A 22,500-nucleotide genomic window follows, 5' to 3' on the forward strand; every position below is an offset into this window, starting at 1 on the left:
CCCCCCCCCCCCCCCCCCCATACCTATGTACCGCCTTGTAGTTTCTGTATTTGTCTGTGCTTGTCCTGAGTGTAATCAAGTGATTCCTGATCATTTTCTCCACATGTGCTGCATTTCCCGGCAATTCCAAACCAAAGCTTACCAGACGCCGTCGCGATTATTTTTGTTATTACTTTTTTGTTTTTAGTTTTTTTGTTTTTGGCTGAAAAGCTCAGACTTCCGTTTCTTCCAGGACGGGATTGTGTTTGTTGACGTTCACCATAAAAGGCAGAAATAACGGCTGATAAGCAATTAGCATCCCCCCCCACCCCCCTCCCCCCCTTTGTGGGTACGCTGCTCGCGCCAAATGCGTAGGCCTGTTTTTTGAGTGCGGACAGATTGCCGGGAAACGGGAGAGAGAGACCCCAGCCAATCGGATGCGGTCTCTCTCGGCCCTGTCAGTCTAATTCTAATTGATCCCTCAGTTAATATGGAGCCTGTTGATCAGACGTGCTCCCGGCCCGGGGGGACGGGGGCAGGCGGTATGCTAATTGAATTAGCCGCCGCTGTCGATCTGTCATCGGTATTATGAATATTGATGCCGTCGTGTTCGTGCAGTCGAGTGCGAAATTCAAAGAGGGTGATACCTGGAGGTTTCTTTCTTTCCTCCCGTCCTTTGTCCTTTTTGAAGCCAGCTTGTCTCGTTTAGTTCAGGCAAGGCCCCTTTAATGGTGTTTCCAGACTAATTACGGCAAAACGGCACCTTTTTGGTCTTGAGAGAAAAGACGGGAACGTGTCAAAGAAAAAGAAAGAGTGCGCTATTCGGTGTTGCCGTCCGACGGCTGTCCGTGGTTATTAAGACTTCTTAATGTCTGTGCAACCCTCACGCTGGTTTTTCTCGTCCTCATTTTTAACCCCAAAAAAAATATTGCGTCTGAATTTGTCGACCGGACAGGTGCGTAAACGGAGTTTATGCCGATTCTTAGCTTAGCGCCGCGGACGAGAGGTTTGGCTTGCGCACATTTGCGTACGGGTGTTGTTCTGTTAATGCTAATGTAAACAGCCATCTGGTTCCCTCTGAGCCCGTTTGATTTGATTATTCAGATTGAACCCCTCACAGGGGGGATGACTGAGCTGACTGGGGCAATTTAGCCCGCCGAACAGAGAGCAGATGTCCAAATTGTAAACTCGCGATCCCGCGTCGAAGGCTGTCCAAAGTCGTGCGGCCAGTCCTGACCAAGCTCTTCCGCCATTTTGATTTTATTTTTTAACCGCCACGATTCTGTTCGCCGCTGCCCAAACGGGGCGGATCAGCGGGGGCTTCCAAGTCACGCTCCCGAGTCGAGCGCGTGAATCACGCTCCGACGGCTCGAGCGACCGCCCTGACGACGATCGCTGCCTGCGTCACCCGCCGCGTTTAAAAAGCAGTTTGTGAACGTTGAGAACGCTCGGCCGCGCTCTGCTCCAGTTGGAGCCCGAGGCACTTGGTTTTTATTTTTTATTTTTTTGTATTGGGTTCGGACTGAATGAAAGAAGGCCCTGGGTGGTACCTCCCGCGTGCTGATTGGCTGCGTACAGGCCTGGGTGAAGCGCAGGTCTGTCAGCGTGTCAGTTGCGTCACATGACTGCGGCCTTTGCGTCCTGTATCGTCATCTTGTTCTTTTTTTGTTTGTTTGTTTATTATTCTCTCGTGCACACACACACACTCACATTTAGCCGGCTGAAGACTCTCCACAAGGGGGAGCTATTCGCACTCGTGGTGCTTCGTGTCAATGACCCTGTGTGTCCTCGTTTTAACGTCTCCTCGTTCTTTTTTCTCCCCTCCCCCCCGCCCCGCCCCCCTGCAGAAGAAGAAGAACGGGACCCTGAAGCCGCAGGAGAGGAAGGAGAAGTGGGAGAGCCAGACGGTGAAGAGGAGGAGAGAGGTGGAGAACGGCGTCGGCGTCGGCGCCGACCCCCCGGAGAACGGCTTCAACGACAGCGGCGCCAACCTGGAGCGGGAGCAGGACCGGGCGAAGGAGCGCGTCAAGAAGAAAACCTACTCCAAGAAGAGCAAACAGGTCCGTCCGTCCGTCCGTCACCCCGCGCGCCATCGCCATGGCGGTGTGGTTTTTCCGGAACGTTCCGTGATCCCCGTCCCGGGGGGTACGGAAGGACGGTTTCCCGCGATCGCGTGGTGCCGGGGAGGGGGGGGTAGACTCATTAAGAAAGGCGACACGCGCACACACACACGCGTTTAAAAATCGCACCCAAATACGGTTCGTGTTGCCGACGGCGATTTGACCCGCGGAGACCTTCGTCGGGTTATGGCTATCGGGTGCGTTCCGCGTGATCGCCGTACGCGATGTCGCGAGGATTTAATACGCCGAGCTGGCGTCTCTCTCTCTCTCTCTCTCTCTCTCTCTCTCTCACCAGCCTGCTTTCCAGGGATAGATGAGTAACTGCGGAGCATTATGGGATACGGTGTGGAGACATCCTGGCCCTAAGCCGTTAATATTGGCTTCAGAGCCGCACTTAACCTCGAGCCTCAGCAGAGTCAATAAAGTTGAACATCAAGGCGATGGCTTTGCACTGGATTTATTGCCTTGCGGTTTTTTTTTTTTCCCCTCCTGCTCAGGACATACTTACCGTTTTATTTATTTGTTTAGCGATTTTAAATTTGCCACCCGACGTGGGGTTGAGCGTGTCGAATTCCCAACCCTAATTTGGAACGGTCTGCTGTCTGCCGCGCTTGTATTGTAAACAGGCGTTTAGCTGGACGCCGGCTGTACCGCAGTCAAAGGAGGGATCGGGTTAAGAGCTGAACATTACCCAGAATTCTGCGGCAGGCCTGGGAGACAGATGTCTGGAGCGATTGCAAATCAAAGTACTGATAGCTACAAGCACAAAATGTTTGGCTGTTATTTGGTAGAGATCGGTGGAGGTGGGAGATGGCCGTCTGTCGTTGTAACGTACGGATGTGATGGTGTAGGCTTGCGTTTGGTGAAATATTTGTAAGATAATTTTTGTGTGCGCCAGATTAGTGACACCATTAGTGGCTACGGACCGGGTAAATGGCAATAGAGAGGCATTTTGCAAAAAGTCAAACATTAGAATGAGGTTTAATTAGACTGAAATTAGTTTTTGATTGAGCATATTCTCTGTTGTCTTTAATGAGAGGAGTTAACGAGTTTGCAACGGATGGCAAACTGAACGGAAACGCTGTCTTTCGCTTTCTCGTTGCAAACTACGCGGACACGTTTATTTCTGGCGACGAGCGTAGCGAGCGTAGAAATGCACGGTGGCACTGCTTAAGAGAACAGAGTACGTTATTTATCCGATATGAGATAAGTAACACACACACACACACACACACACACACACTTTCTCTCTCTTCCGCCTTGTCAGTTTGGCCATGCAGTGTCAATGGCCCATCTCTCTCTTTGCCTCTCTCTCTCTTTATCTATCTATCCCTGCCTCTCTCCCTCTCCCTCTCCCTCTCCCTCCCTCCCTCCCTCCCTCCTTGTGTGGAATTAATGCTGACTGAAGGCAGCTGCAGTAGGTGGATAGAGAGGCGAGCGTCAGAATATCCATCTCCTCTCCGTCCGCGTGAAAACCCCCCCCCCACCCCCCCACCCCCCCACCCCCCCACTTCCAATTCACTCCCCGGCCGCCTTATCAGCGCCTCTCCAAGAGACCCGCTGGCCTCCGATTCCGTCCGGGAATCTTATGCATATAAAACCCGCCGTCGCCCAGATGCACCCTGGGCCTTCTGGAGGTTTATCTCCGCCTCAGACGTCCTTGGCAGCCGTGTAAACAGCGGCTATTATCGCCGCCGCGGAGCTTTATCATTTTCTGCTTTTTTTTTTTTTTGTTTTTTTTTTCCCTCTCTTCCTTTTTCCCGTTCACCCTGCCGGGTTATTTTCTCCTCCTCGCTAAAATAAAACCGCTCCTCCGCGATCGTAACTGCGCGGAGGGAAAGGGCTCGACGAAGCGCCTGTCTGGACGTAAAACGAGCTCGCGCGTGCGTCGTACAGGCGTTTTCCCCGGCGCCGTGGCGATATCTCCCCCCCCCCCCCCCCCCCCACCCGCGCCATTCGAAGGCCTCGACACGAAAACGGCCTCGAGCCGCGGTCACGCTAACCGATAACCGCTAACCGCGCATCGGTCGCGGTAACCCGGATACACGCGCGTGTGCCGTCTGAAGGTCAGCTCCCGAAGTGGACGCGGCTCTCCTGCGAGGTAAACCGGGGCCAGCCAATCACGGCTGACGTGGGACGGGACGGGACGCCGCGAACGCGTGCGCGCTGCGGTGTCCACAGGAAGTCCCTAGGGCTTCTGCCGCTCGCCTCAAATCAGTCTCGAAGTGAGTGTCTGTCGCTAACCAAAACCGCACGGTGACGTCGAAGGGGAGTTTGCTCTGAGTATCTGTGAAGAGATGTGTCATTTTAAATCGCTGTCTGCAGTTTGGTAATGCAATCTGGAATCTGTTCACTAAGAAAAGGAAATTCTGATGATGATTATTATTATTATTATTATTATTATTGCGCCCCACCACACCGCGATGCGGCCTTCCCCCCCCCAGCCTCCCCAGGCCTGCTTCGCCCTGTTTCCTGACAGCTCTACATCACTTACACTCGTCTTAAAAAATCTGATTCAAAGGATGTGAGAATGCAAGCGCCAGTTTATTATATCCATCTCAAGGCCTTCAGCCTGTTGAGTGTTTAATATCCCTTGTATATCGCCACTCATATTTGTCAGTTTTCTCTGTTATGAATTATGAGGGAGACGGTTCCATTCTTCTGCAGAGCCGCTTCCTGCACAACAGCAGTATTTTATTCACTTTTATTTATCATTCGTGTATAATAATATATAAATATGTCTCATGTATGAATCATTCTTGTGGGGAAACTGTAAACATGCGTTTTCCAGCTTGAAGGTCTGGAATGAGGCGCCTGCAATTTGAATGGCGGAATGTTCTAGATTTATCGGAAGTCTGATTCGCTCTTTGTGGTGTGGGGCCGAATGGCCGCCCCCTCACAGAGCGTGGTTTCCGTGGCGTTCCGCACCATTCTCCGATCGTGGGAGTTATTAACCGAACACCTGACTTTGAGTTCAGCCTGAATCTGGTTCAGCCCTCTAAATGTTAAATGGACTACATTTTATATAGCGATTTTATCCAAAGCACTTTACAGTTGATGCCTCTCATTCACCAGAGCAGTTAGGGGTTGGGTGTCTTGCTCAGGGACTCTTTGACATGTCCAGGGTGGGAATCGAACCGGCAACCCTCCGACTGCCAGACAACCGCCCTTACCTCCTGAGCTGCGTCGCCCCTCTGTGATGTCATAGCTGTCTGATGCTTTGCATGAGGATGCGCATTCTAGCCCCCCATGTTTATACGCGACCACCGCCAATGTAGCGGCATTCTGCAGCTATTCAGGAAGTTTTATAGGGCTCTGAGTTGTCAGGCGGGGAGATCAGATCAGCCGTTCGCTAACCATGTGACCGAGTGGAGCTTGTGCGATGGGAAGCTATAGTAACCCCCCCCCCCAATTTGAGAAGGAGAAACCATGACCCTGCACTCCAAGCCAGGAGACGGGTGGGGGGGGGTGTTCTTACCAATGAGATAGAGGCACAGATATCTGTGCACTGCCTGACCCCCCCCCCCCCGCCCCCCCTTTTCTGGGACGCCTCTCACCAACGGTGACAAATCACCCCAGCGTGACTAACGGTGTGACCTTTAACGGCTCCCCCACCTCCCCGCCCCACACGCGTTTAGTCATTACCTCTCTCCTCCAGACGCGATTCACCACGCGCTGCGCGGACCCGAAACCAGGCCGCGTGACTCCACTGCTCTCTCCGGTGATTCGCGCGCGGCGGCGGGTTCGAGCCGTGGGAGAACGGAGGAGCCGCGCCGCGCCGCGATGCTAACGCAGCCCTTTCGCTGTGCGTACCGTGCAGTGTGCGCTGTGTCTGGCCACAGCGTGTCTCATCACAAGTGAAACAGGCTGTAGTGCGGGGAAGCAGCTCTTAAAAAGGCATCGTCTCCCCGCGGTGTTCCACGGCAGGAAGAGGCATCGGGTTAAATCTTTTGTTTTCTCACCTTTTTTTTGACGGGGTTGCGATGCGTTTTCGCGCACATCAATCACGCTCGATCCGGCCGCGGTGAATCAAGCTGTCGCAGAGCGATCGCCAGGCAACCAAACGCGTTGTGAGTGCGTTCGGGGACTCCGCGGCGCGTTCCGATTTTTATCAATCGCGTTCGACGCAAACGGCCTTCTGAGGAAAAACCAAACCTCGATGCCCGCGAGCGAAAAAAAGTGATTTCGGGGCCCACGCTGTGAGGCCCGCCCGTGGGCCGAGGTGCGGTCGACTGTGTGCGGTTATAGCGTTGCCAAGGCGACGGTCTGCCCGCCCGCGTGGTCGCCTGAGTGATACCGCCGCGGGGTCATCCAGCTTTTGAAGGCGGGCAGATTGACAGGGTGCGGTGTTAGCGAAGCCCAGTGCGGTCGGGGTTAACACCGGCCTGTCAATCGCAGCCCCGCCTGAGCCAATCGAACGGCTCGGTTCTCCGCAGCGGAGCGCGATAATTGGTTTTGACCGACGAGTCAGTCGTGGCGCACGATGGCTTTGCCCTTTTATGGTCAAATGAGGCCCCCCCGCCGCACCGTCACACACAGACCTCCCCGCCCACCAATGGGAGCGCGGATCCATCGACGCAGTCCCGCGCCAGCGCGCCGTGACCGTGAGGGTTCTACCTGCCGCGCATTAAAGAGGCCGTCACCCCCCCGGGGGGAGAGAACAGCGGATTTAAATTCCACCTGGCCACCCAGCGCCCTGCCCTCCTCCTCCTCGCTGGTTCCAGCTTATAAATGTTACAGACGAGCCGCCCGGTTTGATCTCCACGGAGACACGCGCGTTAGCATTAGCATGAGCGTAGCGTAGCGTAGCGGGAGGCCTCGCCCCGGGTCGAGGAAGGGGGCCCCTCCTCGGTATTCAGAAATTCAGCGTGCTGCCGTCGGCGACGACGCGGCCCTGGCGGGTTAAAACCGCTTTCGCGGCGGCGGCGGAATGAGACGCGCGGCGGTAACCTTGGTCACCAGACTGCGGGCGCGTCGTCGCGTCACCGGCAGCACCGTCCCGCCCCCCTGCTGAAATCGGGCAGTTTTATTCGGTGTGGCGTCTCAAAAGGTCTTTGATCGGATGTTAACGGGCAGCTGACGCAATTCCTGTTGAGAAATTTTTCCGAGGAAGACGTCGTCTGATGCGTGTTGAAATTATGCATGTTGTGAGGTTTTAAGAAGCCACAGTAATTGATTCCTGGTCCCAGAATCGTTACACAATACAAATTTTTTAAAAACCCTGAGTTATGCAACTGCTGAAATCCCATCTCCCTGACTTCCAACCCCACGGAGTTGCAGCCCCACTCCAGACCTGCAGGGGGCGCTGTGTAGCCCAGCTCTCTGGGGCCGCTGCAGCGTTATGTCTGGCACCGCGCATCATGCCAGATCAGATTTCCTCGGTTCAGTCAGGTGAGCGCTGCCAGGCTCGGTAATCCGCCATTAATTCCGGAACGCGTCCAGCATCCCGCCAGACCGCCGCGCCGAGGGTGCTGCATGTTCGCGGACTTCGCCCCCTGATGCACTCAGTTACGGTGGGGGCCCTTTTTTTAAACCTTGTGCTCAGGGACAAATTAAGGAAGGGGAACATTGAATTAGTGAGGTCACAAGACATGTTGTAATGTCTTATTCATTGATGGGGTCACCGTGGGAACGGCAGAAAGAGGGAGTCGGGGAACGCGAAGCTTTTGTGGGGGGAGTGGGGGGCGGTGGGCGTATAGAGGTCACATGCTTTAATTTAGATTTCATACTCAGGAATGTATTGAATGGCCGCTTAGCACGTGGTCTGTGTGCGAGGTGATGTCACAATGGGGGGTGGGGGTCAGGGGATCAGATGTCTATTCTCACCCAAGGCCACGGTGTCCATAGACCAAGTCAGCACAGAGTCACTGGTAATATTATACATGTCATAAAATACACTCAAATATTGCATAGACACAGCCCTGTTTATCACATTTATAATCTTTATTCTACTGTTAATATCTGTGACTTGACGCCATTGTGAACAAGGATTCTTTCTCAGTGGTTTCCCAAGAGAAAATGAATGAATGAATGAATGAATGAATGAATGAATGAAATACAGAAATTCTAAACTGACCACAGTGCCATCTGGGGCTTCGGTGTATTCGGGCTTCGCGGGAAGAGGCGGGGCCTCACGTGGCTCCGTGGCAACGGCACCGCCGCCGCTAAAGCACCGGTCTCCGTGGGTTACGGATTATCCACTTCCGTCTGAACGGGGAGCGACTCGCCGCGGCAGCCCCGGATCGGAAGAGGCAGACGAGCGAGCCCTTCTGTGCAGCCCCCCATCACCGAGAGAGAGGGAGAGAGAGAGGGAGAGAGGGGGAGAGGGAGGCGGAGAGAGAGGGAGAGAGGGAGGCGGAGAGAGAGGGAGAGAGAGAGGGAGAGAGAGAGAGAGAGGGAGAGAGGGAGAGAGGGGGAGAGAGAGGAAAAAAAACACGCAAGCGCTTTGCTCTTATTCACAGTTCACTGGCACTCCAAATTGAAAGATAAACATCGGTAATTAATTAGCGCGGGTTAACCGTATAAATTGCTCTCAAAAGTATTCTTACACTGTTTGAGCGGTTCAGCCGTAATCAGGCTGATTGGACGACTCCCCCAATGCCGCCGCTTCCCCGCTCCCGCGCCCGTGCGCCGATCACGGCGGCGTTCCTCGCCCCGGCTCAGCGTTACATCGTCTTCCCTGATTCCACCATGTTTTTTTTTTTTTCTTTTTGTTCATTTTTTAAATTTATTTATTTTATTTTTTTAAACGCGGCTGGTGCGCTGCCAGGTCGAGGAAAGCCGTGCTCTGACGAGGCTCTGAGCTGCTATATTTAAAAGGGAACGTTATCCCGTCTGCATACCGGACAATTAGAGAGGAACGCGGTGGCGGCGTGCCGCGCGACGCTAGCCGAGCAAACGTGGCCCCGCTATGTTTAATGGCCCTGCGCGAAGCCCGTTTATAAACTGCCTAGCGCATCACCGCAGTGGCATTTCTGCTGCCTCAGCCGTGCAGCCAGGCTCGCTCTCAGATGTAATGTTTTGGGGGGCGGGGGGGCGGTGCAGATTCAGGAGCTGACAGGGGGGTGTTTATGTAGAGACTTTATATAAACTCCCCCGTCCAAACCAACACCGGATTACTGGTGAGGTCCCGTCACACGATTGTAATTACAGAACTGTAGCTTGCATTATGTGCTCAGACACAGGAAGGTGTTTCAGAACCTCCGTTGAACGGCATACATTTTGAATTGCAGTATCACAGTGCGTGACGCACTCTATGTGTTTGTACGTCATACAGGCCTGGATCTGGCACAGGAAGTGCGGTGCGTCACCCCCTGACCTCGCACAGGCCCTGAGTGGCAGGCACGGGCGTCGGGTTGCCGTGGATACGACGGTAATTGAGCTCAGACTGAGGAAGGAAGGATGGCAGGCGGCTCAAACCCGGGTCTCTCCTGCCCTTCCCGCTCTTTGACCTATCAGAGAGAGGCTGCCTCTCTGCCGGTATTGACTCCCTTATTGGCTCTTCCTCTGTGTGTCGGGTAATATCCGAATACTCCCAAGCTGGCACCCCCCCGTCTCCGTCTCCGTAGCGACTGCTGACTGACAAGGTGATAGTTCCCCCCACCTGTCTGCGCTCTGTCGATCCGCTGAAGGCCGGAGGTAAGGCCGTGACTTGGGGGGGGGGGGGGGGTGTTAGGCTGTCAAGGCGACACGGTGTACTTTTTGAAGGTTCGGTTGCGAAGTGTCAGTCATTGTCTTTGGAGGTGGGGGTGGTGTGTGTGTGTGTGTGGGAGCTGGGTGGGGGGGGTGTGGGGGTGTCATCAGGGTGAATGAAGTCTTAAAGTGGGGGGCCTCCTTGCCGCCGGAGCCGTTTTTGGAGTGTCCCCGTCTTGTTCTGACGGGTCCCACTTAGCGGCGAGCGAACAGCCCGGGCCGTTTCCCACTCGAGCCAAGAGGCCCTTACATAAACACCGCGGTGCGCGTAGCGGAGCGCAAACAGGCTGTCAGAGCGTAGATTTACCCGCGCGCGTGTTTGCACACGCTGCGTGGACATGCGCTGTACATATATTTACATAAGAAGGGCTGCGGTTCCTACGCGGAAAACACCCGATATGGATGTAAATGCCCTCAAACGGAAGCTTGCGGTCTGCAACTTCAACCTCGCGTTAATTTTTTTAATTTCAAATTCGGTGTGCTGGAGCACGGAGCCAAAACAACAAAAAATCGTGTCGGTTTCCCAGCACAAACCGTGTATACAGTGCGGTACGTAAATATTTACGCAGTATATCTGTGTATGTACGTATGATCACGATTATAAATTATACGCTTGCAAATGACATCACATTTTTTGCGTCTTGCGGGGAGGCTTGGTTTTGCATCGCTTATTTTGTCGGTTAAGATTTAATAGCGCAGACAATGGACTTAATTTGTATTAATCAACAGAGAACAAAATGCCTACATTAATAGCAATTGTGTGTTTTAATTGCATCGAGTCCAAATGATTGTACACTAAAGCTATATTATAGTGGTGCTGTGGGAATTGAGGAAGATCTTTGGACTTGATATGTTTGAGTTGTATTATTGTTTATTAGTTTTTCCATTATGAGCTCCTGGTATCCCGAGAATTAGATAATTTATTTATTATGCATACATTTGCTTGGAAGAAGCTCTCATTTTGAGCAAATTAAACGGTTTGCATTTTTACTCACTTTCCATTTATTCCGCTGGATTCTTAAGGAGGCAGTTAAGAGGAAGTATTCTACTGAAGTACTCGGGATTGCTGGTTCAAATCCCAGCCTTGTGACCGCTGATGCAGCCTTATATCTTGTGCTTCTCTTGTGCAATGTTTGCAAGGCACCTTGGGAACAATGTTTTTATACTTGTTGATTCAGGCAAGTTGTTGCCTAGCAAGTGTGCATGAGACTGCACAAAAATGTGTTGGTGTGTGCTTGTGTGTGCGTGTGCTCATGCCTGTAGATACACAGTTGTCCTCAAATTTGTGTGTGTGTGTGTGCGGGCTCATGCCTGTGCATATACACTTGTCCTCAAATATGTGTATGTGTTTTGCGTGCACCCTGATGCATTTGTGCTTCATTGTGTGTATGTGCGTGCTTAGTTCACACACTTGTCTACAAAGTATGTGTGTGTATATGTGCTTGTGTGTGCATTTGCATTTATGTTTCATTGAACGTGCGCACGAGTGTGTGTGTCAAATGAAAACATTGGAGTCAATAAACTAATGGGACGTAACCCAGTTCAGCCTGGTGCCTCGTCACCCGTGTCGGGAACCTAGCAAAGCTGGACATGAATTGAGACGTGTTATATCGGATTAACAGTGTCACTGAAACAGATCAGATCTTATCAGTGGCTGAGCTCTGCTCATTTGTCCTCCATCAGTCAATTTGTGAGGCAACACTGCCCTCTGCTGTATGCGAGAGGTACTGCAGGTGCAGACATGTTGGTGGTGGTGGGGGGGTGGGCGGTAGAACAAAAGCCCAGCAATATGGAGCTGGGTTTAACCGTTCGTTTACCGTGCCTGTGCGCGTCTGTGTCCACCGGGGGTCACTGTTCTTGTGAACAAGACGAGGGAACGGAGGAAGGCCTCGTTGTTTTTAACGGCGCTCGTCTTCGCACGCTCAAAACCACAACCCCCCCCCCCCCCCTTTGATTCGTGACATTAACAGGGCAGCAAAAAAAAAAAAAAAAAAAATCCATGCGGGCTGCAGGCTGCGGTTTTTTTCCCCCTGCATCCGGTAATGCGGCGTAATGAAATCTTAATGCGACGGTTCCAGAACAAAAAAAAAAGCATTGCGTCAAGCCAGAGATAATGAAAGGGGTCTCGTTTACACGGCTCTTATCGCGTGGCCATTGTTTCCGATATCGCCGCTGCTGTTTTTATGACCTTGTTAGAGGGAGACCTTGCTCTCTCCGCCTGTTGTTCGCCGGCTTTGCTTTTAGCTGAATAATTCATTTAAGTGGGCAGGATGGGGGACCGCGGTACTCTGCTAAACAAACACGCGCTCCGAGGATAAACAGACGATATCAGGTGGACTCGGACACGACTGCGGTGGGGCTTTTGCCGTTTGAAATTTGAATTCTGCCCTGATTTTATAGGGGAAGAAAGACGTTTATGAAGAAGCCGCAAACTAACAAACAACAGTTTCATCGCGTTGTAGCTCTTCGTGTCAGTCCGATTCTTGTACTTAACAAACTGCACCTTTCCAAGGCCCAAATGTCATGCCCTTGTACGGTTAAAAATATTGCCTGTCTGTCTGTGACAGGCCTTGCCAAATATGCATTGAATTTTACAATCCAGCTTCTTAGATTCTAGTAAAAGACACTGAATCCCCGGGTACATTGTCAAATAAGTTATATTACCGACCGTAATCTATAATGACGTATGAAAAGAGAGTTTTACCGTGAATATTTTTCTTGAAAGTAGGCGCTTGATCTAGAATAGGTCTTTTAAAATGGTCGATCGTAATCTGCTGGGATTTTACCGGCGTCCTAACAGGTTTTAAACCATTGCAGAGGCGGTGTTTGACCCCGGTCTGGTTCCGGGCCTGTTTCAGGAGTCATACGAGGACAGCAGTGTAGCTGAGGTGATATCACACAGCCCGTACTGTATGAAGTATGGAGGCCTGCTTTGATGCTGTGAGATTGTGTATTGCTCTTCTGTCCCGGCCTTGTTTTGCCTGTAAAGCGATTCTGGATGTTACGTCCGCAGAACAAAAGGGGAACTGAAAGCGGTTATATGGGGACAATGGCTAGTCTGCTTTGGGAGACTTGGAGGTAAACCGAGACACCCCCCCCCCCCCCCCGGCTTCTCCCTGTGGGGCTAGCCCATACCCGCCCCGCCCTGCCCTGCCTGGGGAGGGTCTCTCCTGGGGGAGGTACGTGCGTAGAGACCGGGGGCCACTTCCTTATAAATGGGCCCAGGAGTCTGTTGCTCTGGAACAGCTAAGCTCGCCGTGCAGTCCGACACAAACAGGCCGTCAACCTGCCAGGCCAACGCTTAACAGATTAACATGAACAGGAGTGTGTGTGTGTGTGTGTGTGTGTGTGTGTGTGTGTTTGTGTGTGTTTGTGTGTGTGTGTGTGTGTCTTCCTCTGCGTGAGTGCATGTGCGTGCATTCTAAAGAGAATGACTCTTCCGGATCGTAATGCTGAACATTAGTCCCATTGCCTGCTATTGAGGTGGCTCAGTCTGTTGGCTCGGTGTGAATTCTACCCAGAATGCATTTCTGTCAGTTCCGCTCCGCTCTTTCGGTCGGTCCGTGCGTTCTGGATGAGGCCTGCTTTTTGCCAAGCGGCTGAAAGGACTCTTTGTCTCGTTTTTTTTTTTTTACGCCGCTCCCCTCCCCTCCCCTCCCGCGCCACATAAAATGGCGTCCGTCAGCGCCTCCCCGCGCCGCTGGGCCTCCGGCACGCCGAAGCGGCCCGGCTCCTTGCCGCGAGTCCGCCGCGACGCGGGGGTCCGCCGGCGCGCCGCGTGAGGCTCCTAATCCACTGAGGGGGACCGGCGGGTCTAACTAACGACCCGCCCGCGAGCCGGAAGACGAGGACCCCGGCGAGCCGCGTTAGCGCCGCCCTGGGGGAGGGGAGGGGGAGGGGGGGCTTCGTCAAAACTCGCTAAAACGATGGCCGTGTCTCTGGCGGGTCGTTTTTGCCCTTCGAACTAGAAAAAAAAACAAAAAAATAAATAAATAAAAACCGAACTCCTGTCTGCGGCGGTGGCGGCGTTGGCGGTAACGCTAAACACGCTTCGTTCCAAGCGCATGAAATATTCAGCAGCGATTTGCCCCCTTTTAAAATAATACCTTGAAATGTTAATGCGCTCCCTCTGCTTGTTAAATGGAGAGCGTCCGTTTAACAGCCGCGAGGGCGTCTGCGTCGCGTTCGGTGGGGGCCCCCGCGGCTCGACCCCCGCCGTCGGGGTGAACGCGATCGGTCCGCGGTTCGCCGCGCGCTAGGATTGGCCCCTCCAGCAGACGGGGTCGTCTGGAGCCCCGCCCGTGCCCTTTTTAGGGTCCTACTGCTCATGAGGAAAAAATGACCATGACTGCATGATCTTGATGGTTCACTGACCGCAGACGGTTTTTGAGCCAAAATGGCTGTCTGCACGTTTTCTTTTGAATTGAAGCCCGTGTGCGATGGCATAGATGGAAGTGGCAAGTCTTTCACACGTCCTGCTGTGAAGCCCTTTTATGTACAGTATGTGAGCCAAAATGGCTGTCTGTGCATGTTTTCTTTTAAAGTGAAGGCTGTTTGGGATGTCAAAGATGAAAATGGTAAGTCAATCACACGTCCTGCTGTGAAGCCTTGCATGTACAGTATTTGAGCCAAAATGGTTGTCTGTGCATGTTTTCTTTTAAACTGAAGGCTGTGTGGAAGGGCAAAGATGGAAATGGAAAGTCAATCACACGTCCTGCTGTGAAGCCTTGTACTGCATGTGCAGTATTTGAGCCAAAATGGCTGTCTATGCTTGTTTTCTTTTAAAGTGAAGGTTGTGTGGGATGGAAAAGATGAAAATGGCGAATCTATTACACGTCCTGCTGCTCAGCCTTATATGTACACTATTTGAGGCCATGTTCATAGTCAATTCTTGGTCTTCATTATTGCTGATACTGTAGATGTGTTCGTGTTACGGCTGCACCCTGACCATGAGCCCACAGTGCAAGGGGTGACTGATTCCTCCTGTCTCCTCCCCAAACCTTCTGAGGTTCAACTTCAAACATTCCTGCCTGGTCAGCGCTTTGCTGCGGACGCTAGATTTCGCGCTCGATGTCTCCACCTTATCGACGGCACCCTTTGGTGCGCCCGATGTCGATCAAGTCCTTTGATCCTGTGTTGAGTTTTCTGGCTAGTATTGACCAATGAAAATCTCATCTCCTGGCAGCGTAGAATGGAGGGCGGTGGGTAGAGAGAGAGAGAGAGAGAGAGAGAGACAGAGAGGGTCTGAGAGAGAGCAGAATCTGGAATAAAGAAATGATACGGAAGTCAGGAGAGAGAGGGGGCCGGTTGTCCTGTCTTTGAAGGCTCACGGTTCGGTGGACCGGAACCCGTCCCTGAGGTGGTTACCCTACAGATCCAGCGCTCTGCCGTGACACGTGTTCTCAGAGGCGGTCCCGGACGCCCTCGTGGCCCTTCTCTGTGAGGCGGCCATGTTCCTCCTCCTAACCTTCTGCCGCCCATCGCATCGCCGGACTGAAAACCGACCTCCTGTCCCCCCCTGGCGATCGTCGCTGTCCATTCTCCGGTCCGCAGATCCGCTACCCGGGCTGGGACAGGAGTCGTACGGCCGACCCGTGTGAATATTCCGGTCTTTTAGTCTGCGGATTACTGTGAGGCCTGTAATTGGCACGTAGGTGATGGCGACCTCTTCAGTTGAGACGAAGCATACCTATCGAAAGAGAACGGATCATTCAGTTCCTCCAGGCTTGTCTAGAAGAACGCCCCGCAATCATTTTGTCTGAAGTCTTTCAACTTTTACATTTCTATTCCAGGAGCCAATCCAATCTCCCCTCTTTGTGCTTTGTTCTCTAGGGCTTATATGTCTTTCTTACAGATTTAAGTCCGGAATTACACACACAGAGTAAAATGTTCGGTGTTAAATAGTCCCTACTGGAATGTCCCTATATGTCCCTACTGGAGTCTTATGTACTCTGTTAGAGTTGAATTAACACTGGATGTTTTACTGTGCCATACCCTAAGTGTTGCATGTCAAAGTGCATTGAGTAATATGAGTATAACCTCTCTTGATTCATGCTCAGTCCCTTTTATGAATATTAAGAGCTTAGTTGAGCCCCCTTGGCCACCCCCCCCCCCCCCCCCCCCAAACCACCGTTTGCTCAGAAGATATAATGGCTGCTCAGCTTTGTGTGCAGCTTGCGGCTCAGACGCTAGGTTGGCGAAGGGCTGGGGGACCTCCAGGGGCCACCTTTCGGGCCCCGCAAAAAGATTTCACATGGGGCCCCCCGCCCTGGAGAATCCTACGTTCTAATATTTTTTTGCAGGCCCCTGTCAGTCAGGGCCCTTGGAATCGTCCTGACTCCACCCCCCCCCCCCCCCTCCACCCCCCTTCTTACTCCCAAGGTAGCGTGGGACCTGGGAAGCTCTGCCACTCGGGGGTGGGGGTGGGGGGGTCGTGTCTCATCGCACGTGCCCCCCGACCATCGCCCGCGGGGCCTCCTGAGCCGCCTTGTTTTTCAGAAGCTCCAAAGGTTCGCCGGGCGCCCCAACCCCCCCCCCCCCCCACCCACCCACCCACCCTTACAAATTAGGGGCGACCCGAGCTTGCCTCCCCGGAAACTCTCGCAGGAACTGATTAGCAGTAATTGGGGGGGAGTCAAAAGCGAGGGAAGTGTCACTAAATAAATTTGATTCAGTTTAATTGTGGATGTCTCTGGATGTGGGGAGAAACACTTAGCTGCCGGCTGACAATGGCACTTTAATTGGACCCCTTCAATGAACATAATTAGACTGATTGCCGGGAGATAAGACTAAAGGTTTTTTACAAGGGCCGCCGTGCTGTCAGAGCTAAGCGCTCCCTCTCTCCCCCTCAGCCCGCTTTCATTCCGGCTGGAGCTGCCTTTCTCCCAACTCCTTTTAATTGAGGGTTGGTTTATGTATGTGTGCATGTGTGTGTGTGCCTATATGTATGTATATCTTTGTATGTATGTATATATTTGAACATAGACCTATATACATACTGTACATTTATATGTATGTGTATATGCACCCATGTATGTACATGTATATACATATATACACGTGCACATTGACATACATGTATGTATATGTGTATATATACAGTATATACGTGTGTATATGTATGTGCATCCACATAGGACCCATGAAGAGGAAATGAGTCTCTGGAAGACCCATACAGTATATATGTGTGTATATGTATATGCATCCTCCACAGTATATATTCTATTACAGTGAAACTTTCGCTACAAGGGACATCCGGCAAAAATATAAATAAGCATTTTTTTGCAAGTATCTTCACTGCACTGTGTTCCTGCCATCTGAGACACTTGTATGATGTCAAGAAAATTAAATGCTTAAGCTCCTTTCTGCCTGCTCTCAGGAGGGCTTCTGCCTGCATTATGATGTATTTTCCATTTCCATAAGGGATGGGTCACGGACTCTGCTTTGATGCCTTAACACGTGTGGAAGCTGTACGTTCCGGTCCCGGCGTTCTTCTCCCCCTGACCCCCCCCTCAGCTGTAAGGACCTGTTGCCCTAATTGTACGTGATGTACAGTCTTTGAGAACATTGAAACCATGTGGCGCGAACGTCCTCAAGTGCAAGTCAAGGGGAATTCCTCGACGTCTTAAAACTCAGCCTTTTTATAGCTAATTTGTTAATGGACATTAATTGAGAATTACTTTGCTAATTTGATTGCTGAGATTTCACTGACCCCCCGCTCCCCCCCCCCCCCCCCCAGCTCCAGGGATGTAAATTTTCCGAACCTCTCCCTAATTAATCTGGGAGTTACGGGTCGTTCTCAGACCGTAAACGTCTCTGGTGGCACCGGTGTTCAGCCTTGCCGCCTGAACGTCCTGCCGCCCCGCCGCTGGCTGTCAAAGAGTGCCATACTCATTTTTCGGCACATTCAGGCCCGCCGCCCCTGAGCCGTTAAAGCTGTGGAAAAGCTGTGTCATTTTTAAATGGTTAATGAGGAAGATTCGGGACAGCTCCTGTCCCCGAGCCCTTGCGTTGGCCGTCTTCTGCCGGGACAGACGAACTGGGGGTCCCACGCCTGACGGGGACGACTACTGTGTGGAAGGGGGGGGGCGGAGGAAAGGAGCGGGCCTCTCTCGCGCCATTTCCAAGCGCGTCTGATTCCAATTTGGGGGCGGGTTCATTCTTTGTCCAAGTGGAAATGATTTTGGGGCCCCCGTGTATTACGCACAACTTGGCCCGGGGACGAGGCCCGCCGTCCTCCCCCCAGCCTGGCGAGCGCTCCGCTTCTCCGAAAAAAAAAGAAGAAGAAGAAAAAGAAAAAAGAAAAAAAAAGAAAACACAGAGCGCCCTGCCGTTTGTAGTTTCTGGTTGCCGGGGCCGACATTTTGGACGGCCGCCCGGGTCTGGAGCGCAGAGGAGGCGGGGTCTGGAGCGAACTTCAAAGGGGAAACGCTGAGAGAGAGAGAGAGAGAGGAGGAACAATGGGGCCTGATGGATGTGTCAATGGAGGTTAAACAATCCCAGCTGTCCGTGGGGCTACCAGCAAATGTGAAGTAAGATAGACAACAACAAGCTGCCGGGACCAGAGTGCGCACATCCCAGACTTTTCTTCGCTTTTTATTCCACGTCTCAGAGCCAGACAGACAGACGGTTGGAGAGAGAGAGAGAGAGAGCCAGAGTCTGAGCCGAAGACGGATCGGTCTAGCCGCTAGACGAGATTCTAAAATGGCCGACCCGGCAAACCTCGTGTTTGGAAAAGCAAGGCGTCGTCTCTGCCCCAGCCGTTCGGTCTGAAGCGCGGCGTTGATCGCCTCTGTTTATATTTAATCTCCGTCGTGTCCTCACCGAGAGTTTCGCCCTCTCTCCCTCCCCTTTTTAAATGCGACATTTTTAAAACGGCCATGTTGATTTTTTTTTAGCGCAATAAAATTAGACTTCATCTTTATTTCGAGCAGCAAACGGCACCGTCAGCACCTCCGTTCGAAAAAAATAAAAATAAAAAAACGAAATATACGATCGAGAATTATTTCCGCGCTTTTCCGATCGCGTATGAATCATCTTAACGTCGGCAGTAAAGCGTAATGAAGTCCTTGCTGCGGGTTCTCCAGCGAGCGGGCTGGAGATGGCTTCTGCAGAGCCACGCGTGCTAGTCTGCGCTAACCCCGCTCGCCGCTGTAAATCTCCCTTAAGTACACCGTCTCTCTCCACGATGAGAGCGGCCCTTGGGGAAAACCCAATAAGGCATAATCGCTGGGCACTCCAAGGGAGTACAACCCCCCACCCCCCCCCCCGCTGGGCCGACCCGCCCCCACCCCACCCAACATGTTTCACAAATGCCCCTCTGGGGGTTATCCAGATGTTAAAAACATCTGTGAGGGGGCTGGGTGTGTCTCTTTGTTCTGAGAGGAGATGCCTGAAATCTCTCCCCCCGGGCGACGGGTTTGACGGACAGCAGCGGGGGGGTGGGGGGGGTGGGGGCTGGGGAGTTGAACCGTGCACTGGAGACACGCGTAGCCTTTCCGCGTTCCCGGGTGTGACCCGGGGTCGCGGGGTTCGGGGCCTGGTTTCCATTTCCACGCCGCCGGTGCGGGGTCGTCTCCACGCCTTTCGGGGGGGGGGGGCGGGCGGCGGCGTGTGAGGCATGATGGGTAATAAATCTCGCTGCCATAAAAAAAGAAGGCGGGGCCGACCCTGGTTGCCGGGGGCGCCGCTCTGCTCTCCAGCGGTCTTCGCCTCTTTGCGGAAATGCGTGTGGCTGTCAGACGCCTCCCCGCGGTCTCCTCAGGAGGGCCCTCTCTCTCTCTCTCTCTCTCTCTCTCTCTCTCTCTCTCTCTCTCTCTCACTCTCGTACTCCGGTACGGAACGTTCTGGTGTAACCGGTCTCGGTGCAGCTCGGCGGCGCGGGAGGGAAAACGCTAGTCCCCCTTTCGATTATTTAGCCCCCCCCCCCCCCCCCCCAAACCCCACCGCAGTTTAAACTTGGGGACTTTTTAAGCGGTTAGCCGCGCCGCCGATTCGGAGGCGGGGACAGTTCCGGGGGCGCGACGGTTCGTCCCGAAGTCTCGATCGATCGTCCGAGCTCGCCGCGGCTCGCGTCGTGACTTCGCCGCGGGGGGGGAAGGGAAAACCGCTCCCCTCGTCTTCGCGGGTCTTAACGATGCCACCAGATGTTCTCAACACGTCTCAGTCTGGCTGTAATTGAAATTATGTTAATTTGCGCTTTTAGAACATTTACAGATTGACTGTAATCTAATTTTAATGTGAGAAAAAATAAATGTACACTCACACTGTTGCGATACAGTATATGCATATTGTGTGTGCGCGCACTTGTGTTCAAGTATATTTTATAGAAGTGGCAAATTGTGAGTAATTGTGTCTGTCTATCTTTGTTGCACACCCTGCTTAATTGCAGGAGCTGTATGTGGGTGGTAATTTCCATACAAACCATTTAAAGTGAAAGGGCACTGCACTAAAAGCAGCATCACTGTGATCTTTCATGTGATTGGAGCATAGCTGTGATCTTTCGTGTGATTGGAGCATAGCTGTGATCTTTCATGTGGGTGGAGCATCACTGTGATATTGCATGTGGGTGGAGCAGAGCTGTGATATTGCATGTGGGTGGAGCATAGCTGAGATATGTCATGTGGGTGGAGCAGAGCTGTGATATTGCATGTGGGAGGAGTATAGCTGTAATATTGAATGTGGGAGGAGCAGAGCTGAGATATGTCATGTGGGTGGAGCATAGCTGAGATATGTCATGTGGGTGGAGCATAGCTGAGATATGTCATGTGGGTGGAGCATAGCTGAGATATGTCATGTGGGAGGAGCATAGCTGAGATATTGCATGTGGGTGGAGCATAGCTGAGATATGTCATGTGGGAGGAGCAGAGCTGAGATATGTCATGTGGGAGGAGCATAGCTGAGATATTGCATGTGGGTGGAGCATAGCTGAGATATGTCATGTGGGAGGAGCAGAGCTGAGATATGTCATGTGGATGGGATATTCAGCCCAGGCCCTGGGGGGCTGCGGGTTTTCATTGTTACTCAGCGCCACTGAAGCTGATCGATTAAAGCAGCTGGTTATCCGGTTTTACTCACCGCTTGCGGTTTCTCTCGGTGTTTAAATCATTTACTGATTTTTAGATTAAAATTTTTTTTTTTTTTAAAAGGCCGAATCGTTACAGCCATTAATTGCAGTAATTTGGCATACGCCCTTATTTTCTGAGCATCCTGCGGTGTGAGGAAGCGTAAGAGAGCCTCTGTGTTGTGAGCAGCAGTGTTAGGCTCCCGCTGCTGCTTTGTGTGTTTTTAACTGTACACGAGCGTAAGAGTGATGGACAGACGCGCGGCTCAGCGCACGCGCGGCTGTGGAGCGAATCACATTAAGCGGCTTCGCGGCGCCATAATGAGGATAAGCTCCCGATCGGCAGCTGTCCGGACGCAGGCACGCCCTCCATAACTTAACCCCGTGGCACTCTCTCTCTCTCTCTCTCTCTCTCTCCCTCTCCCTCTCCCTCTCTTAACCTCAGTTGCCTTGACGACTCTCATGGCCAGACTCAGGCTCGTAACACAATCAGGGACGGACGAGAGATCCCTTTATTCTCGCTTACCTTGGTCAGGCGTGTCTGCTCAACCCCCCCCCCCCACAGCCCCCCCCCCGTTCCACCCCACCACCCCCCTCACCCTCACCCCTCCTCCACCCCAGGGCGGGGGGGGGGGGGGGGGGCCGAGAGTCAGGGCCGCAGATTAAGTGACTATATTTATGACCCGGGCCGTCTAATGGCGGCGGCCGCCGCAGGAAATACTGCTCACTTAGCGGGATTGCTGGGTGCCGCGACGCCCCCCCAAAGCCTTCTTTATGGGCGGCCGTAAAACGTCGGCGGGGATGACTCCCGCCCCGGGATTGATTAAGGCCGGGAGGAAAAGTCGATTTGTTACACGCGTCCCCTCCGAACTCTTATGACGGATGTTTCCGGGAGCTGGAAGCGAAGGGGGTGGGGGGTGGGGGCCTGGTGAGGAGGGGCAGATGGAGGACAGAGATGTGCCCGCAGTGTTTGAAGCCCCCACCCCCCCCCCCCCCACATTACCTGTGGTTTATGGAAGTCTCCACACCGTCTCATGTTTGCGCGGTATCGGTTACGTCTAATGCCGCTTGACATGGATGTGGAGGTTTAGCCGAAAGGCGCTTCTGCCTCAGTCACCTACCTGTCCGCTTCGGGGGGAAAAAATAAACACGCTTGCCCCGTAGATACTGTAGGTGCCCCCCCCCCCCAACCACTCCAAGTTGCGTTCTGCTGTGGGTTTAGGGATCTGGCTCGAACCCGTCTGTTGCACCTGTCCCAGAAGCTGGGGTTCAGATTTTCCCTCCTGAGCTCCTCAGAGTGTGAAGAATAGTAGCACTGCTGTTAAAAAAAAAAAAAAAATTGGGCAAGAAACCTGCTGTGTGATTAGTGAACCCGACATGGAGTGATAAGCATTATCAACACCCACAGGAGTGTTTACTTAAGATAAGGCCTGTGGTGAGATAAACAGTAAAGCCAATAAAGTTCAGTCCTGCTCCGCTGCAATTTTCTGCTCTGCTTTGCAAATTGCCGAATGACCTAAGCACAGAGTGGATGACCCTGGGACCCGGTGTTCAGTGTCCCATTCTGTGTTCAGGTTCTGTTTCATGTTCATTATCCATTATCCGTCTCGTTGAGTGTTCAGGTCCCGTTGAGTGTTCAGGTCCTTT

The 22,500-nt window shown here is 52.6% G+C and overlaps 1 protein-coding gene across 2 annotated transcripts in view; it reads left to right on the forward strand.

The window, feature by feature from the left end:
* Positions 1-22,500, forward strand: part of LOC118206399 (fibrosin-1-like protein) — a 111,962-nt gene that overhangs the window by 68,543 nt on the left and 20,919 nt on the right. The window contains exon 2 of one of the 2 annotated variants that reach the window (XM_035379076.1): positions 1,827-2,039. In XM_035379076.1, coding sequence (XP_035234967.1) covers positions 1,827-2,039 — 213 coding nt within the window. The remainder of the gene's footprint in view (positions 1-1,826; positions 2,040-22,500) is intronic. The other variant, XM_035379077.1, reaches the window with a different exon arrangement.

This window comes from Anguilla anguilla, chromosome 10, assembly GCF_013347855.1.
Source record: "Anguilla anguilla isolate fAngAng1 chromosome 10, fAngAng1.pri, whole genome shotgun sequence".
In the NCBI taxonomy this organism is placed as follows: Eukaryota; Metazoa; Chordata; class Actinopteri; order Anguilliformes; family Anguillidae; genus Anguilla; species Anguilla anguilla.